Raw genomic sequence first — 18,562 nt, 5'->3', positions numbered from 1 at the left:
AGTTGCTACTTCCAGAACCGTCTGGCTTATGGCAAGATTGACCAGATAATGTTGACATCAGCCAGGGTATGTCTTTGGCAATCTGTAGTTCTTTGCAGCAAGCCAGGGGAGTGGAGTGTCGGGGAGAGAGATTGCCAGCAAAGCAGCATTGCCAGGTTAGATGGTATGATTATACCTCTCCTGTAGAGTATGTATGGTTGGTATTATGTTTAGTATGTTAATATCTTAAAGGAATTGTATTTTTACCTCTTTGCACTCTCTCCCCACCCTACTCTCGTCCATGGAGCTCACCTCTGCCTCGATCTACCTTTGCAGGTGTGACGTTTCTCCAGGTACTTCATGGTGTTCTCCTCCACCCTCTCCACATCACTGCTCTGCGTGGCTCCTGAAACATGGGGGAAAATGAGGATGAGAAGCAGACCCAGGCCGGGCAGATATTCGAGAACTTTGTCCAAGCTTCCACATGCAAAGGTACCCTTCAGGCCTTCAACATCCTCACCCGACACCTGGACCTAGACCCTCTGGACCACAGAAACTTTTATTCCAAGCTCAAGTCCAAGGTGACCACCTGGAAGGCCAAGGCCCTGTGGTACAAACTGGACAAGCGTGGGTCCCACAAAGAGTATAAGCGAGGAAAGTCTTGTATGAATACCAAGGTAAGGGAACCCCTGCATAGACGCTTCTCACCCTGTGGGGCATGTGGGTTGGCTTGTTGGGAGGTTAGGAAGCTGTTGTCACTTTGCCATTGTAAGGTTCTTAGCAGGTGTGGTTGTGTTTTATTGTTTGACTCAGCTGCAGGTTACCTTTGTCTGTATATGCACAGCTTATCTTGGTTGGGGGCTTCTATCCTATCATGGTGGTCTCAGCAATTCTTCTTATGTGCTCTCTGAGGCACAGAAAATAAAGGTGTCAAATTGAAAAATATTCATAACCTAAAAGCTGAGAGCTATGCTTTATTTGGTACGGACTTTTAGGATTTTTCAGGAGACAGCATCTCAAGTAGGAGAGAATTGCTCCAAGGAGGTGAGGAGAGGAGCCAGGTTATATGGAAGTTTTGCAACAAAGGGCAGATAGTCTGAACATCAAGATTATTTCTGAATAAAGCCAGATACCCCAAGTTAAGGAAATCAGTGCTCTTCTAAGATGCAAGAGTCTGGGCTCACAGAAATCATTCCTTTGATAACACACCTCAGCTATTTGGGGCCAGTGTCCTGTTTGTATATCCTGAGTTCCTCAGGGCTCACTGTAGGGAGTGGCTGTAGTCCTATAGCTGCTAGATGGCAGGTATTCGTCTCCTTTCTGAGTGCCCTTAAGGCTCACCACCTGGCACTGGAGGGCTGCAGTTGAGGATGACTTGACACATCCTTGTTTATTGATATGGCACGAAATATTCCACTCATCAAAGGCATGCTTGATGTTATCCTGCTTCTGCTATTACTACTACCACTACTTCTAGGAGCCATTATTTACCAAGTAGCTTCTCTGGGCCAGGCCCGTTCTGTATGAGGTCTCATTGAACAGTACAGTAGTCCTTTGGGTCACTTAAGAGATATGGAACCTACAGTCAGTCTCAACCTGAAAAGTCAGTCTCACTTAAGGCCACACAACAAGAAGGCAACCTCAATCTCTCTGATTTTAGGGCTTATGCCCTGAAGTCCCTGGAGAGACATAATTAGAGTTGTGCTCCTCTGGGAACAAACATTTGAGAAAGATCCTCTGACTTTAATTGGCTAAGAAATAGGTCTTTGGTATTTATTACCATTTCCTCCCTCTCTTTCTCTTCCTCTTCACATCTCTGCATTCTCCACCACCCCGTCCCCTTCCTCTGCTCAGGATCACATGTAGGTGACATCGGTGAACCTGTGCCTAGCACATCATGTCTCTGATAGCTCTGCATCGCCCATCCCCGAATGGGCAGCCAGAAGTCAAGACTTCCCTGGGGGCTGTCAGCCCTGGGCACTGGACCAGGCTGTATGTTTAGGTTAAAAGCGATCGTGCTGTATTTAGACCTCACAGGAGGTAGCTCGGTCAGAGCCCTTGGAATTCTAGTTGGTGCCAATCCTGGACAAGAGGATTGAACTCTCCATAGAGATCAGAACTGTTGTGTTTTTGTTTTGGTGATGCGGAGCTGTTGAGTCCACCGTGGGATACAGCCACTTTCCCTTGCCCTGGGGAAGACAGCTGCCAAGCTCCTCTGAGCCTGGGACATGCAGACTGGATAGGGTATAGGAGAGCATTTCGTCAGGCGGAGCAGCAGTCATTTTAGCCCAGAGCATACTAGCCATCCAGGAAGGGCGTGACCATAACCTGCTAAGCTCCAGCCTGATCCAAGGAGAAGAAAGCTTTAAAGAAAGAAGCGGGGGGGACCAGTATCCTAAGTGCCATCCCCACCCAGCACCTCCTTTCTAGCTGTTATAGCTTCATGGTTCATGGTTCACTGGGCAGCTCATCAGAGTTCTAGGAGTGGGAAACTTTTAACTTACAAAGCATCACCCTTTTCAGTAACCATATATAGCGGTTTCCTTTTTCAAAGGTCCTATGGAAGTTAGGTGGCTAGAGTGCAATATGTTTTCTCAAGGAAGATTTTCAGAACTCTTCTTGTCAGAAAGTAATCAGAAAATGATTCAGCAATCAGACGCATCAGAAAATGCGTCACCCCAAATACCCAAACAGTTCCTAGCTGCTGGGGACTCTCTAGGGGATCTGAAGACAGACCTTCAGAGGGAGTTGGCCAGCAGAGAGATGGAATGAAGGGGTGACTACCAGGAAGGTGTCCTTCCAAAAATCACTGACTGGTTGCCTAGCTTGTCTGGCCAGCCCCTGTTTTACAAGCTTTGATGGCTTTGAAATGGAGGAGTCCATACATCTGGTGGTTGGCAGGTCATCAGTGATGTCTAAGATATTAAAACAAAGAGAAAGGACTCATGTCTTTCCTTAGTGATGCTGAGTGGTTCTCGTCCAGGAATTTTTACACCATTCTCAGGAGGAGAAACAAAGACATCAAATGTGGCGGCCCATCTCATAAAAGCTACCTGTTCCTGAATTGTAGAAGGCCTGTTGGAAAATGCACTCAGTGTACAGAAAAAAGAATTCAAACAAAATATTGCTGTTCTTCAGTTTTGTTTGTGGAATTTGAAATTACTCAAGTTTAAAATCAATTACTGGACTGTGGAAATAAAGAAAAATGGTTGTGACTATTAGGTGAATTTATTTGCACATTTTAGAAACTCAAACTAACCTAAACAAAACAGGAACTCACATGAACAGGAAGGTCCAGACACTCAAAGTCTTTCCCACCCTCTCTTCTTCCATCTAAATATCTTTTAGATATTTTGCTCTGTCTTGGCTCCATTCTTCCCTCCTGCAAACAAGTTTTCTCCATGTTGCTAGCCTCTTATTCATATCTTGAAAGCTCTGTGACTCAAAAGACCTTTGTCTTCCTGCTCAATATGGAAAATAAAATCTCAGGCAAGGATTTCAGTTAGCTCACCTTTGGGCCAGTTATTGAGGCCAAAACCAAGGGAGCTGACCACTGTCTTTGACAGCCCTTTTAAGCTTCACATGATTCACGTGAGGGGAGGAACAGGGCCCTAGGGATGGGGGGTGGGAGATAGACAAACACTAGGTGTCCTCTACATGATGAGCAACTGCTTGTTTGCATCCTAGGTATGGTCCAGGCCTCTGCACATTGATTCACGTGGGTAATGGTAATGATGGGTAATGTTCACTCTAAGAGCCTGGGTCTCCTGGTTGTGAGTCAAGCAGAACACAGAACATGGTCTTCCCTGTCTTCCAACATGAACAGACACTGTCTTGCTCACACATCTCACTTAGGTTTATCCCTTGGTGTAGTAGCTGATGCTGAGCTTGAACAAAACAATGAGTGATGGGCATTAGCATGCTTGTGGTTCATCATTGGTGCTAAGCCATGTAACACAGATGTGTCAGGTACCAGGCATATAGCCAAGCTCCTGCTTAGTCACAGGTAGAGTGGGAATGAATGAAATGCAGCCAGAACTCCCACCTTTGCCCTGATGTGGATGCATCTCAGCACCATATGGAGTGGATCTAGGCCTCAGTGATTCACAAGCATTAATCAGCCCCTACCAGGTGCTGTAAGCTCGTCATGCCAGCAGGAGTGTGTGTGTGTGTGTGCGCGCGCACACGTGCGCATGTGTGTGTGCACATGCATGCACTAGTGGTGACGGCAGGGGAAGATTGGTGACCAGGGTCTGTTTGGAGAAGATGACCTCTGGTTCATATGCTGGGGATAGGGAGGAGGACCTGCACGGTCCATAGAGCAGTAGTTTATGTGCCAGTTGCATAATCTAAGTTGGGGTTATTGTTCATTATTGATTATTATTTATGAGGGTTTAGCCAAGCACTTAGTAATTCTTTCCCTGGGTGTGATCTGTTTGGATAAGAAATGAGCGAACTAAGGAGCAGGCCAAGGGAAACTCTTTCAGGGCTGATTTTGACTGCGAATTAGGGTAGTACCCAGATCAAACGCCACATCTGATTGTGCTGTTCCTGGGGAAGACAGCGCCCAAGAAAGTAAAATACATAATTTGGCCTGGGAGTTACTGTCGCCACAAAGTCATTGAGTCTGGTCATTTATTTTATATATACTTTTAATGCTAGAAGGAAGTTGAAAGAATGTTGTATACAATCTCTGCATTTGACAGATGGCAGACCAGGAGGCCCAGGAAGCTGAAGCTGTTTGGTTGAAGCTAGTGGGTGGCATTGCCAGGGTTTGGATTCTATTTATTGGATTGCTTGTATAGTGTTTTGTTTATTCATTCATTAGGTATTTCCTATACCCTACACCTTAGTAGGTGTTTGACAGAGGAGATGGTTTGAAAGAGTAGTAAGAAATGGTTCTCACTTGGGCTTTCTATAGAGGGGACAGAAATGTCATCATTTCTGTATTTACTCACTTATTTAATCATTTTTGAGGTAAATGATTATTAAGCAGCTACTATGTGCCAGGTACTTGTCTAGGCACCAGTCAGTCACTTAAGAGCTCTGTGTCTTTGGGCAACTTACCTAGTTCCTTATTCTTAGTAGCAGCCTCTGTAAAGTGAGGATAATGATGCTTCTTCCTTCATGGAGTTTTTGTGAACATTGAATAAGGTAATCTTTGAAAAGTGTTTAGAATGCTGCCTAGTACATGGTAAGTGATCAGCTAATGTTTAGCTGTTGTTATTATTATTAATATCCTAAGTGATATGAGAGTTGTGTACTCTGTTCTGCAGGACTATAGAAGAGCAAGTGATTGGAGCAGTCTGGGAATGCTTCCTGGAAGAAGAGAAATAATTTGGGGTTTGACAGATGAGTAGGAGTTTGCCTGGCTTTATTGAAGGAAGAGCTCAAGGGAACATAAGGCAGAGAAACGTATTCTGGGAAGAGTGAGTTGCTCATGTAATGGGAATGAAGATGCCCATGTGGCGAGGGAAGAGCAAGGGGAGAGCGTGAGAGCAGGATGGATGAATGGCAGGAGACCAGAAGGCCTCCTGCGGCCAGGCTCAGACAGAGGACCTGGAGGATCATTGAGGATGTGTCCCTGATCCCAATCCAGGGTTCCTGCTCCCACCTTCCAGGGGGTGGCTTGGTAATCACAGGTAACCAGTTCAGACCAGAAGGCATTTGTACATCACTGCCATAAAAACACGCTTGCAGGAAATGACTCACAGGCTCCTGTCACCAGCAGCCACGGGGCCAGCCTATATAATGAAAACTCTGGGATTATCCTGTGAGCAGGCAATGTCTGTATTTTGGGTTGCGCCACGCCTTCTGCTCTTGAACATGACCTTTGCCCGTCTTTGTGTCTGCGCTGACTCCCCAGGGGTGGGTAACCCCTTCCTGGGTAATGCTTGCAGCCCAGCTCATTCCAGCGTGCTTCCCTAGCTGCCTGAGCGGAGCACAGTAGGAGCAGGGAGGGAGGGAAGGCCGCTATCTTGCAGCCTAGATAAGCCTATCTGACATTCCCCACTTCTGAAATCACCCACCAGGGCCCTCAAAGCCTGGCTCGGCTGCACCGGCTGGGAATGTCCAGCACCGCTTTGCCTAATACCGGCAGTTGCAGGCGTAACCGACAGAGTAGAGGGTGGTCCCCGCACTGTGACCTGTGCTGTGTGTGCTAGTCACTCTGTCGTGTCTGACCCTTTGCGACACCATGGACGGCAGCCTTCCAGGCTCCTCTGTCCATGGGGATTCTCCAGGCAAGAATGGGTTGCCTGGAGTGGGTTGCCATGCCCTCTTCCAGGGGATCTTCCCAACCCAGGGATCAAACCCAGGTCTCCCTCATTGCAGGCAGATTCTTCACTGTCTGAACCACCAGGAAAGTGCTAGTTGAACAAAAAGCTTCCATAAACTCTGTATCTGTCCACTTACCTGCCAGTGGACTATGGCGCTGCCCAAGTAGACACGTCTGCAAGCCTAGATTACCAATCGAGTTCTGTGAATCACTACACCTGTCACCACGAAGTGTGACATGCGTGAAGTGCACCTCACAAAGTGTGTGGAGTTTGCCTGAGTGCATGCATTGAACATGCTATGTGAGATTGAGGAAGTCAATTATCCCAACAATATTAAACTGAGATGAAAAAATTCTTTTTTGGCTGTCTTCATGGGAAGTGGTTAGTCTGGGTTCACTGTGGTTCATTTTACAAATACATTTATAATTAAAGAGTTCTTTGTCTATTTAAGAACCATCTAATTAGTTTTCTTTAATTAAAAAAGAAATGCAGTACTTCCCTGGTGGTCCAGTGGTTAAGAATCCTCCTGCCAGTGCAGGGGACACAGGTTCAATCCTTGGAGGAGGATGTCACAGAGCAACTAAGCATGTGCACTTGAACTATTGAGCCCATGAGTACCTTCTCATCGCATGCTCTGCAACAAGAGAAGCCATCATGATAAGAAGCCCAGGCACCACAACTAGAGAATAGCCCCCACTTGCTGCAACTAGAGAAAGCCTGCTCGCAGCAACAAAGACTGGGTGCAGACAAAAATTAATTAAATTTTTAAAAAACACATGCTCATGATAAAAAAAAAATTAATTCAAGCAGGACAAGACAAGAAAATATACTGGGAATGGAAATGCCTTTGCCCAGGCCCCCAGGTCTCCCTAGAGGCAAACAGTAAGCCATTTCCCATGTGCCCTTCCTGAAAGTCTCCATTTGTGTGTGTATGCATGCACCCCCCTTCCTCTTATTTAATGGGAAGTTTTTTTTTAACGTATTTGTTGTGTACCTTTTTTTTCACTCAAAACAAAACAAAACAAAAACCATATCTTGGAGATTGTTTTATATCAGTACATGGGGAATCTAACCCTTTTATTACTTTCATGGCTTTTTATGGCTTCCCATTTTATGGCTCCGTCACAGTTTACTTAACTGCTTAGGTTGTTTCCAGTCTATTGTCATCTTAAACAGTGCTGCTGTACACTTCCTCGTATGTACTTTGTATGCACTTGAAAGTTTGTCTGTGGGATACATTGTGAGAATTTCAGAGTCCTAAGGTGTGTGCATTGCATTGACAATGTTACGGGCATTGCCAAGTTCTCGTCCATGGAGGTTCTTGCAGTAGACAGTCCCAATAGTGCAGGGGAGTCATAAGAAGGGCCCTGCTTGAACAGGGAGCCACAGTCAGATGTTGCCTACTTGGATTTCTTTGGCTTGGCTGAGTGGGTATTGGGATGGACACCCTCTGAATCCTGGAGTCTGGGCAGGGTGGCCTTGAATGGGGTCACTGAGTGAAGAGCAGTCGGTAGCAATATGGTCGGGACCACTGCCACCCCTGTAACAATCACAGTGATTTCATTACTGTTACATCCAGCATTTGCATAGTGATTTATAGTTTCATACACATGACTTCATTAAGAAATGTGTTTTGTAAAAGGTGACTGCTCTTTCAATGAAGAATGAATACAAGAATACGCTTTCAAAATTTCATCAAATAGTGGGAGATTTTAGATCCTTGACCCATGGAGGATCTGTACTTTTTGTGCTGAGCAGGGGCACCTTCCTGGCCTACCTAACGTGTTCTCTTTATGATTCAGTTTAAGCTAGTATCACCTCCAGGGAGCCTGCCCTGACCTCCTTTCTACATCTCCCTTCTCTTATTTCATCCCCAATTGAGTTTGGTGCTTCTACTGGCTCCCAGCTCTGGTCCTATCACCATCTTGCTGATCAGTGTCCCTCACTGACTGCTTTTTTCTCTCCTTTCTCACCACTGTGAGCTCTCTGAGGACAGGTACCGGAACTGGCTCCTCTTTGGGTCTGAAGCACAGCATAGGGCTTGACACAGGGAAGGTGATCAGGGACTAAATGAATGAACTGTGTAGCTCAAGAGGCTTCTTTCTGCAATAGTACAAATAGCATACTGGGGGCTTCCCCAATGACTCAGTAGGTAACAAATTTGCCTGCAATGCAGGAGACACAGGAGACTCGGGTTCGATCCCTGGGTTGGGAAGATCCCCTGGAGGAGGAAATGGCAACCCACTCCAGTATTCTCGCCTGAAAAATCCCATGCACAGAGGAGCCTGGTGTGGTACAGTCCATGGAGTCGCAAAGAGTTGGACACGACTGAGCACGCATGCACAAATAGCATACTATTAACATATAGTTCTCTCTGTAGAGCTGTCCTGGGTGAGTCCCAGTATTTCCAAGCCCTGAGAGTGGGTTTAAAGAAGCCAGGACTGGCCAATGCCTTATTTTCTTATTCAAACATATGTCCAGATTTGCATCTGAGCACCCTCTCCCAGGGGTGTGTGATGAGGACCACAATCTTTGTCGGCAGCTTAACTAGCATCTGGCTGTTCATGGAGCTTTCAAGGAGGATGGGGAAATTAGCCAGTAGGCTTGTTAGGCTAAAGGGCTGGGCCTTGGAGGAAAAAGAAAAACCTCTCACACTTCCTGGCCCACAGAGGGTTGCACAAGGCCTTAGGGAATCTCTGGCCAGGATTATCCAAATTAATGTGTACCACTGGGCAAGGCAAGAGGAAGCCATGAAGCAGTTTCACACTCTGTTTCCCAGACTGGAAGGTGTCCCCTGGCTTCCCTCCTTCCTGCTCGTTGGAGGCTCTTGCTCAGCTTTGCTTTTCTTCATAATAAAAAAATATCTTGGAGATAAATATATTCCACAGCAAGGGATTTGTCCACTTAAGTGTGAATATATCTGTCTAACTCTTATCAAGTAGATGGGAGTGCCAGGCTGAATTCAGCCTTCCTGCCGTAGGGCAGGTCCAGGGCGATTCACGCTCCCTTTGAATCAGAAATGATTGCACTCAACTGCAAACTCGACTGCAGTGACTTTAAACAAATAGGAGCTTATTTTTAAACCAGATGTCAGGAGAAAGATGGTGACTGAAAATTCAATGGCTATATTCTCTGTGATTCTCTGAGCCAGTGCTGTCCAGGAGAAATATAATGTGAGCTACGTATGTGATTTAAAATTTTCTAGTACCCACATTTTAAAAGAGTATGAAGAAATGGTGAAGTTTATTTTAACAATATATTTCACTTACTATATCCACTATATTATTATTTCAGCATGTAGTCAATATAAAAATTTATTACTGAGATTTTTTAAAATTCTTTTTTTGGTATTAAGTCTCTGAAATCCTGTGTGTTTTACAGCTCAGCTCAGTTCACACTAGCCACACTTGAAATGCCCAGTATCCTCGTGTGACTAATGGCTGCTGAGTTCGATAGTGCAGCTCCAGGCTTTTCCTCATGACTTGTCCCCTTGTAGTCACAAGGCGGTTGCTGCCGTATCTCCTGCCGTCACGTCTGCTTTTGAGGCAGGAGGAAGGTAGAAGGGACTGCTGTAGCTGCATGCATTGCTTTATCACACAGACAAAAGTGTTTCCAGAAACCCTACTGTTAATAAAATGTAAGCTCCATGGGGGCAGGAGTTTTTGTCTGCATAGTCTCTGCTGATTTTCCAGCACCTAGAATAGTAACTAGTGAATAGTACATTATTTGTCACAGATTGAGTTATGCAAAAGCAGATGCTTAGAAGGTGTTTGGAGTGCAAGATGTTCATTAGTAATCAATACCTGTGAAAGGAATGGGGGAGAGAAGCAGGACTGGGCAGAAGTCGAACTGTATAAAAGAATCATATGCCTGCGGGTTCAGGCAGCTGAATCTTTTCTTACTTGGCCTTTCAGCCAGTGAGTTTTGCAGGAGACAGGATTGGGAGGCCACAAAGACCTCAATTGATATAGGATGGTCAGCTATGAGCTACCAACCCTCTCTATGACATGTTCAACACATACACCAATACAAATGGTGTATTTTAGAACATGTGTAGTTATAGACATGTATACTTAAGGGTTGGAAAGCAGAGACATTACTCTGCTGACAAAGGTCCGTATAGTCAAGGCTGTGGTCTTCCCAGTGTTCACATATGATTGTGAGAGCTGAACCGTAAAGAAGGCTGAATGCCAAAGAACTGATGCCTCGAACTGTGGTGCTGGAGAAGACTCTTGAGAGTCCCTTGGACAGCAAGGAGATCAAACCAGTCAATCTCAAGGGAGATCAACCCTGTATAATCACTGGAAGGACTGATGCTGAAGCTAGAGCTCCAGTATTTTGGTCATCTGATGCTAACAGACAACTCATTGGAAAAGTCCCTGGTGCTGGGAAAGATTGAGGGCAGAAGGAGAAGAGAGCGTCAGAGGATGAGATGGCTGTATAGCATCACCAATGCAAGGAATATGAACTTGGGCAAACTCTGGGAGATGTTGAGGGACAGGGAGGCCTGGTGTACTGCAGTCTATGGGGTCTCAAAGAGTTGGACATGACTGGGCGACTGAACAGCAACAATAATACTTAAGGGGAGTAAGTTATAAATTTAATAGTATATACATGAATAGTATATAGTATATACAGTACATATATATATAGTATATACATGAATATATTATATATTAAATTATATTACATAAAAAACTATTTACCTTAAACTTCTATGCAGTGTCTTGGGAAGAAAACCCAACTGTGCTGTAACTACAGAGCCTTGAACAGTATGGAGCACATTTCACTGCCACCTGGCATATTCTGCTCCTCCTCTTAAGCATCACAGTCTTAAGAGATATAAATATAGGGTAGCAAGCTTCACCAATGGTTTGTCCGTGGGGATTCAGCAGTGGGAGGATTTTATCCTCAGATCTTTCTCCAGGGAGAACTGTCTAAATTTGAGGAACATACTTGGAAAAATTCTCTATGTCCACATCTGTAGAAGTCCAGGAAAGTTTCTTCACCCCATCTGGTTAGCAAGCCAATGGTTACCATACAGCTGTGCATTGTTCTCTTTGCCTTAAAGCATTCTGTTCATTTTCTCCTCCTCTCTTTTCTCTGTTCCATCTCTGTCTCTGTTTCTCTCTTTGGTATTCCTAATGTTTACCTTTTTGACTGTGGTAAAATATGTATAACATAAAATTTGTCATTTTGATCATTCTAAGTATGGGAATTTGTGGCATTACATTCTCAATGTTATACAACCATTGCCATTTTCTACTTCCAAAATTTTTCACTGCCCCAGATAGAATCTCTGAACTCTTCAGCAGTAACTGTCTACTCCCCACTTCCCCCTTGCCCTTGGTAACCTCTAATCTACTTTCTGTCTCTATAAATTTTCCTATTCTAGGTATTTCATGTAAGTGGAATCATGTAATATTTGTCTTTTTGTATCTGGCTTATTTCACTTAGCATAATGTTTTCAAGGCTCAGCCAAGTGGTACCAAGTACCAGAACTTTAATCCTTTCTTTTTCCAACTTTAGTAATATCTTTTATTTAATCCAATTTATAAAAATATTCTAAAATGTCTCTATGAAAGTTATTAATAGGATATTTTAGATTTTTGTACTATGACCTTGAACTCTGGTGTATATTTACTCTACTAACATATCTCAATTTGGATGCTAAATTTTAATCAGAAATACTTAATCCATATTTAGATTTCATAATATTTACAGTTAAAAAAGTAGATTTACATGTCCAAGTTATTCCAGTCATACTTTGTTTTCCAGTAACTGAATTGAGTTTGAGTTTATTTTTTAACTGTGGTAAAATACATGACATTAATTTTACTATTTTTATCGTTTCTCAGTATACAACATTTACATTGTCATGCAGCCAATACACCATTCATCTCTCAAATTTTCTTCATCATCCCAGACTGAAACTCTACATATTAAACAGTAATTTCCTTCTCTCCCCTCTCCCCAGCCCCTGGCACTTCCATTCTACTTTCTGTCTCTGCAATTTGGCTACTCTGGGTACCTTATATAAATGGAATCATACATATTTGTCCTTTTGTGACTGGCTTATTTTACTTAGCATAATGTCCTCAGGGTTCATGCATGTTGTAGCACGTGTCAGAATTTCTTTCCTTCTCAAGGCAGAATAATATTTTGTTATATGCACATACTACATTTTGTTTATCCATTCATCCCTCGATGGACACTTGAGTTGCTTCTGCCTTTCACCTATTGTGAATGATGCTGCCATGAACCTTGACATACAGTATCAGTTCAAGTTCCTATTTCCAGTTCTTTGGGGCATATACCCAGTAGTAGAACTACTAGGTTGTATGGTAATTTCGTGTTTAACGGTTTGAGAGCGTGTGTGCGAGCATGCTCAATCACTCAGTCATGTCCAACTCTTTGTGACCTCATAGACTGTAGCCTGCCAGACTCCTCTATCCGTTGGATTTTCCAGGCAAGAGTACGGAAGTGGGTTGCCATTTCCTACTCCAAGGGATCTTCCTGGCCCAGGGGTTGAACCTGTGTCTTCTGCATTAGCAGGCAGATTCTACCACTGTGGTAAAGTTAAGTGGAACCACCAAAGTATTTCTGCTTACTCTTATTTTAAAATTGCCATCCCTGAGTTAAAAATTTCACATTTATTTATTCATTCAAAAAACCATTTGAAATGCCTACTACATGCCAGGCATCAGGGTTACAGCAGTAAAGAGAACAAATAAAATCCCTGTCCTCTTGGAGTTTACATTCTTCTCTGAGAAGTACAGACGACAAATAAATATATGTGACCCGAGTGTGCATGTGTTGGTGGTGGTAAATGCTATAGAGAAAAAACAAGGTGAGGGTGATGTGGGTGCCCCATGTAGAGGTGGGTTGCTGTTTTATATCAGATGTGCTGGGAGGGCTTCTGTGAGATGGTGACATTTCAGCAGAGACCTGAAGGAAGTGAGCAAGTGGCACTTAGAGGAAACAGAGTTCTAGACAAAGGGAACAGTGATGCTGACAAGCAAACGTGCTTGGCATATTCTCAAAACAACAGGGAAACCTTTGTGATGAGAAAGAGTCAGGCTGATGTGTTCAGGCACAGGTCCAGGAAGGAAGTGAGGTGAGGAGGTCCAGATTGCATGGACCTTGTAAAACCCCTGGAGGTGGATGAGCAGAGTCACATGATCCTCATGGAAGGACTTGTGAAACCCTGGAGATGAAGAAAGCAAAGGTGGACTAGAGTCTCTCCCTCTGTGAATAACAGCTATCTCAGGCTCGAGGAATTTGTTGCATCCTTTGCCATCCTGTCTTAGAAGAGCTCTCTGCTCTTTCATTACAGACCAGCACATCAGGGACAGGCTGGGACAAGTCTTGCTGCCTGGGCGAGGGCAGACTTGGTGATACTTTGCCAACAAAGGTTCATATAGTCAAAGCTATGGTATTTCCAATAGTCATTTATGGATGTGAGAGTTGGACCATAAAGAAAGCTGAGTGCCGAAGAATTGATGCCTTCTAACTGTGGTGCAGGAGAAGATTCTTGAGAGTCTCTTGGCTTGCCAGGAGATCAAACCAGTCAATCCTAAAGGAAATCAATCCTGAATATTCATTAGAAGGACTGATGCTGAAGCTCCAACACTTTGGCCACCTGATGCAAAGAGCCAACTCATTAGAAAAGGCCCTGACAACTGGGATAAATTGAAGGCAGGAGGAGAAGGGGACAACAGAGGACGAGGTGGTTGGATGGCATCATTGACTCAATGAACATGAATTTAAGCAAGCTCTGGGAGATGGTGAAGGACAGGGAAGCCTAGCGTGCTGCAGTCCATGGGGTTGCAGAGTCAGACACAACTGAGCAACTAAACAGCAACTGAAAAGTCTTCCTGGAAGGGAAAAAATCCTCCCGAACATCCACAGCAACTAACCAACACTACCCCCAGAAGGAGTAGATTCATTAATTTAGTCTTTCCTCACTCATTTAGTGATTGCTGAGTGCCACTCCTTGGGCACCAGAGAGGAGAGGTGAAGACAGCAGAGAAGGCCCCTGCAACTGTGCAGATTTCTGTCTGGTCCAGGGGAGAACAGAAACACACAAAAGCAGTCTTATCACCTCTTCTTAAGAAGGACATAAATAGGGCATTATGATAGAGAGAAGCAGGAAGGGTAATTGATTCTAGACAGTATGTTGTTGTTCCGTTGCTAAGTCATGTCCTTCTGTTTGTGACCCCATGGGCTGCAGCATGCCAGGCTTCCCTATCCTCCACTATCTCTCGGAGTTTGCTCAGGTTCACGTCCATTGAGTTGGTGATGCCATCCAACCATCTCGTCTTATCTCAAGACAAGGTGTTATAGGTGACATTTAAGCTTAGATCTCCAAGTAGGAAGCAGCTAGCTGGCAAAGAGCTGGCTATTCAGAGAGGACAACAAGTGCAATGGCCCTGAGCTGAGAACGCTCTTGGCCAGCTGGAAGAGGCAGCAAAGCAGCCAAGAGGGGAGTGGAGGGGAGTGTGGTAGGAGGTAAGGTTGGGGCTTGGGTAGATAGGAGACAGATCACTGAAAGCCTTTCATGTAGTCCATTCTAACAAGTTTAGGTTTTATTTTCTCCTTGAATACCAGCTCTACTGCTTGGTAAGTAGTGTAACCCTGCCTCTTGGAGCCCCTATTTGTTCATCTGTGAAATGGGAATAATAATAGTCATGTCGTAGTACTGGAATGACAATTGTACACCAAATGAACACAAAGCATTTAAGTGCCTGGTAGCTGTTAATTGCCTCCTCTCCTTCTTGAAACTATCCTGTTGGATTTGTGACACAATTTTTCAGACACATTTTTTAAAGTTATACTCATGCTCTTTCTCCTTTTCTGTAGTACATGCTCAGTGTCCTCCAAGGGCTTGTCTCTGACACCTGCTTCTGCTGGGTATGCTTCCTAGGGGAAATCTCAGCTACATTCATCTGTCACCCCTCCCTCCCCCATGAGGGCTACTCTCTACTTTTGTATCTCTGGCCCTACATGTCTCTTGAGCCCCATGATCCCACTTAGGTAACTTAAGACATCTTCAGAATGTCCCTTGGGCACCTTTAAACCACATTGACCATCTTCTTTCTGAAACCTGTTTCTCTCCTCCTCTTTCTCTAAATCTTGAAGGCCCAAAACCATGCCAGCACCTTGGATTCCTGTCTGCTTTCTGCTCCCAGTTGTCGGTTCTGCTGCACCTTCCTTTGCAATTTTATTTGTATCTGTCCCCCTCTCTCTATTTCCACTGACAACACTTTGGTGGAGGTAGCAATCTCTTACCCAAGTAATGGCATTTTGTGTGTCCGAAGTCTCTTTTGCCTTTTCCTCCCATCCAGACCAGCTGCCGACCCCCACAGAATTATCCTTCCAAAGCATGGCTCTGATTGTGGCTCTCTCTCTGCTCACATTCACGGCTCCCCAGTGCCTTGCACTGCAGTTCCCCCTCCAGCCTGGTCTGGTGTCCTGTTTGGTCAACCTGTCTCCTACTTCATATTCCAGAACTCCCTTCTCACATGCCCCATGCTGGCCATACTCCCTCCTTGCTCTCAGCCTCATGTCCCCCCTGCCTCTGGCCAGCCTTTGAGCACTTCAGTCTAGCCTACAGAGCACCCCCTCCTCAGAGACCTCGGTCTCTGTGGCTCTAGCAGCTTCCTCCTCCCACCTTCCCCTTGGCAACTCATCCCCAGGGCCACACCTTGGAGTCTGCTTCACCTAAATCCTCCTTTGAAAAGCTCCTCTCTAACCAAAGCTCTGAGCGGTTGCTTCTCTCGCTGTGTTACTTTCTCAAAACCTGCTGCCAACCTGGTTTCTACTCTCAGCTAACTCCTTTCTTTTTTGCCCATTTATCAGCCTCGCCTCCCCTGACCTTCACTTTCTTACTCACTCTGGAGCCTATGTTCTGTCTTTGTAGTCATGTTTAGCAGCTTCTCAAAGCCACGACTTTAGGCTGGCCTCACCTTGGGAAATCTGACTCTCACTCTGCCCCATCCACAAAGCTGCCAGGTTCCACTGGAGAAAGTAGCAGAGCCCGACCAGCTGATCTTGGTACCAAGTTGTGAGAACTCAGTTCTGAGCATCTTTGTGCTGCCTGGACAGCCTTTTAAGAAAGTCTAGCCTGTTTCTATCTAGGTTGTCCCCAGCCTCTATCACCTTCTCTACCCTCCAGTCCCTTGCATTTAAGCAGCTGTCTACTTCTCAGGAAAACTGGTATCCTCAGCTCTGTTTCTTCTTTTCTTTTTCTCAACCTAATTTCTGGGCAAGATAATCTCTATACTCCTTGCTCCGTTGGCTTTACCTCCCTCTCATTCCCAACCTGCAGTAACCTGACTTCATTCCACTGTGCCAGCAGAGATGCTTTTTTTGGTGTCATGGGAGCCTCAGAGTTATCCAAGACCATGGCTGCCTTTGCATCCTTGTCTGCTTGGCCTCTTTCTGACACTGGACATGGTAGATCATTATCTCCCTGAAACTCCTCTCCTTAGAGAGACACCTAGGTGTAGCCCATGAGCTCTGGTCCTTGAGGGAGGCGGGAGAATATAGGTTATGCTTCTTTACAAGAAGTTGTAAACCTAAGTATTGACAGGTCCAAACTCTCCTTGTTTTTCATATTTTTTGGCAGGAAGGCTTTCCATAAAGAACACATTATTGATGTTTTTCTGCTGCTGCTGAGCTCAGCAACAGGTGGATGGCATGGATTTATGATGCCTTCTTGTGCTGCAGGAGCCTCCTGTCTTTTTCCCTTATAGATTTACTCCAGGGCTCCAGATCATATCAAATGACACCATTTGCTAGAGTTTAGCCATATATCACAATGCTATAAAGCTTTTCCACTTGCAAAGCAATTTTGCATCCAGTATCTCATTGGATTCTGACAACAATTCTATGGGGGTAATCAGGACTGGCGTGATCAACCATACCTTATAGATGAGGAAACTAAGGCTTAATTGGGATTAGGGACTTACCTAGAATTTCACAGGGATGAAAGTAAGAATGCAAGAATGTTCAAAACCAGCAGGCCCAGATGTTGCTGCCAGTTGTTTGAGGACTTCAATACAGACAGACAGTGACCCTCAGAAAGATCCATTGCGTCTCCAACCACATAATTTCTTCAATACTTAGTATTGGGTGTTAAGGATACAAGAATGGCTCAGATATTCTTACTTTTATTTTCAAAAGAAATTTTACCTGAAACATTTAAGGTAGACAGCAGCATTACTCAGTATTTATGAATTTTTATAATTTTAGAACTTCACATTTTAATGTTTGCTTATTAAAAGGGTCTCAGTTAATATGCTGATACCATGAGGCTCTTTTGATGGATGTATTAGTTTGAAATTCAAGGCTAAGTATGGTGGTGGTGTTCAGTTGCTCAGTCATGTCCGATTCTTTGTGACACCATGGACTGTGGCACTCCAGGCTTCCCTGTCCTTCACCATCTCCCGGAGCTTGCTCAAACTCATGTCCATTGAATTGGTGATACCATCCAATCATCTTGTCCTCTGGCATCCCCTTCTTCTCCTGCCCTCAGTCTCTCCCAGCATCAGGGTCTTTTCTAATGAATTGGCTCTTCGCATCAGGTAGCTGAGCTTCAGCTTCAGCATCAGTCCTTCTAATGAATATTCAGGATTGATTTCCTTTAGGATTGACTAGTTTGGCCGCCTTGCAGTCCAAGAGACTCTCAAGAGCCTTCTCCAACACCATAGCTCAAAAGCATCAATTCTTTGGCATTCAGCCTTTTTTATGGTCCAACTCTCACATCCGTACATGATTACTGGAAAAACCTTAAGTGTGGTACTTACAGCCTTATATCAGATTTTGGAAAAGGAAATGGCAACCCACTCCAGTACTCCTGCCTAGAAGATCCCATGGACAGAGGAGCCTGGTGTCCATGGGGTTGCAAAGAGTTGGACATATCAGATTTAGCATCTAATTTATTTTGTCATATTTATACAGATTTAAAATAGTGTTTCAAGTAAAATAGTTTTCTTTTTTTCCATTTATTTTTATTAGTTGGAGGCTAATTACTTTACAATATTGTAGTGGTTTTTGTCATACATTGACATGAATCAGCCATGGATTTACATGTATTCCCCATCCCGATCCCCCCTCCCACCTCCCTTTCCACCCGATTCCTCTGGGTCTTTCCAGTGCACCAGGCCTGAGCACTTGTCTCATGCATCCAGCCTGGGCTGGTGATCTGTTTCACCTTAGATAATATACATGTTTCAATGCTGTTCTCTTGAAACATCCCACCCTCAGTAAAATAGTTTTTTAACAGCTTGTTTTGCAATCTC

The 18,562-nt window shown here is 44.5% G+C and overlaps 1 protein-coding gene across 7 annotated transcripts in view; it reads left to right on the top strand.

Moving 5' to 3' along the window:
• Positions 1–18,562, top strand: part of MICAL2 (microtubule associated monooxygenase, calponin and LIM domain containing 2) — a 233,885-nt gene that overhangs the window by 50,414 nt on the left and 164,909 nt on the right. For all 7 annotated transcript variants that reach the window (XR_006341165.1, XM_043902882.1, XM_043902873.1 and 4 more), the window contains exon 3: positions 316–656. Coding sequence is in view for 6 of the 7 variants with exons in the window: in XM_043902882.1 (XP_043758817.1) it covers positions 393–656 (264 nt within the window). In the remaining variant the exon portion in view is untranslated. The remainder of the gene's footprint in view (positions 1–315; positions 657–18,562) is intronic.

Source organism: Cervus elaphus, chromosome 1 (assembly GCF_910594005.1).
Source record: "Cervus elaphus chromosome 1, mCerEla1.1, whole genome shotgun sequence".
NCBI classification, from domain to species: Eukaryota; Metazoa; Chordata; class Mammalia; order Artiodactyla; family Cervidae; genus Cervus; species Cervus elaphus.
Note: the sequence above shows the minus strand (reverse complement) of the source record. Positions and strands in the feature narration are given on the sequence as shown.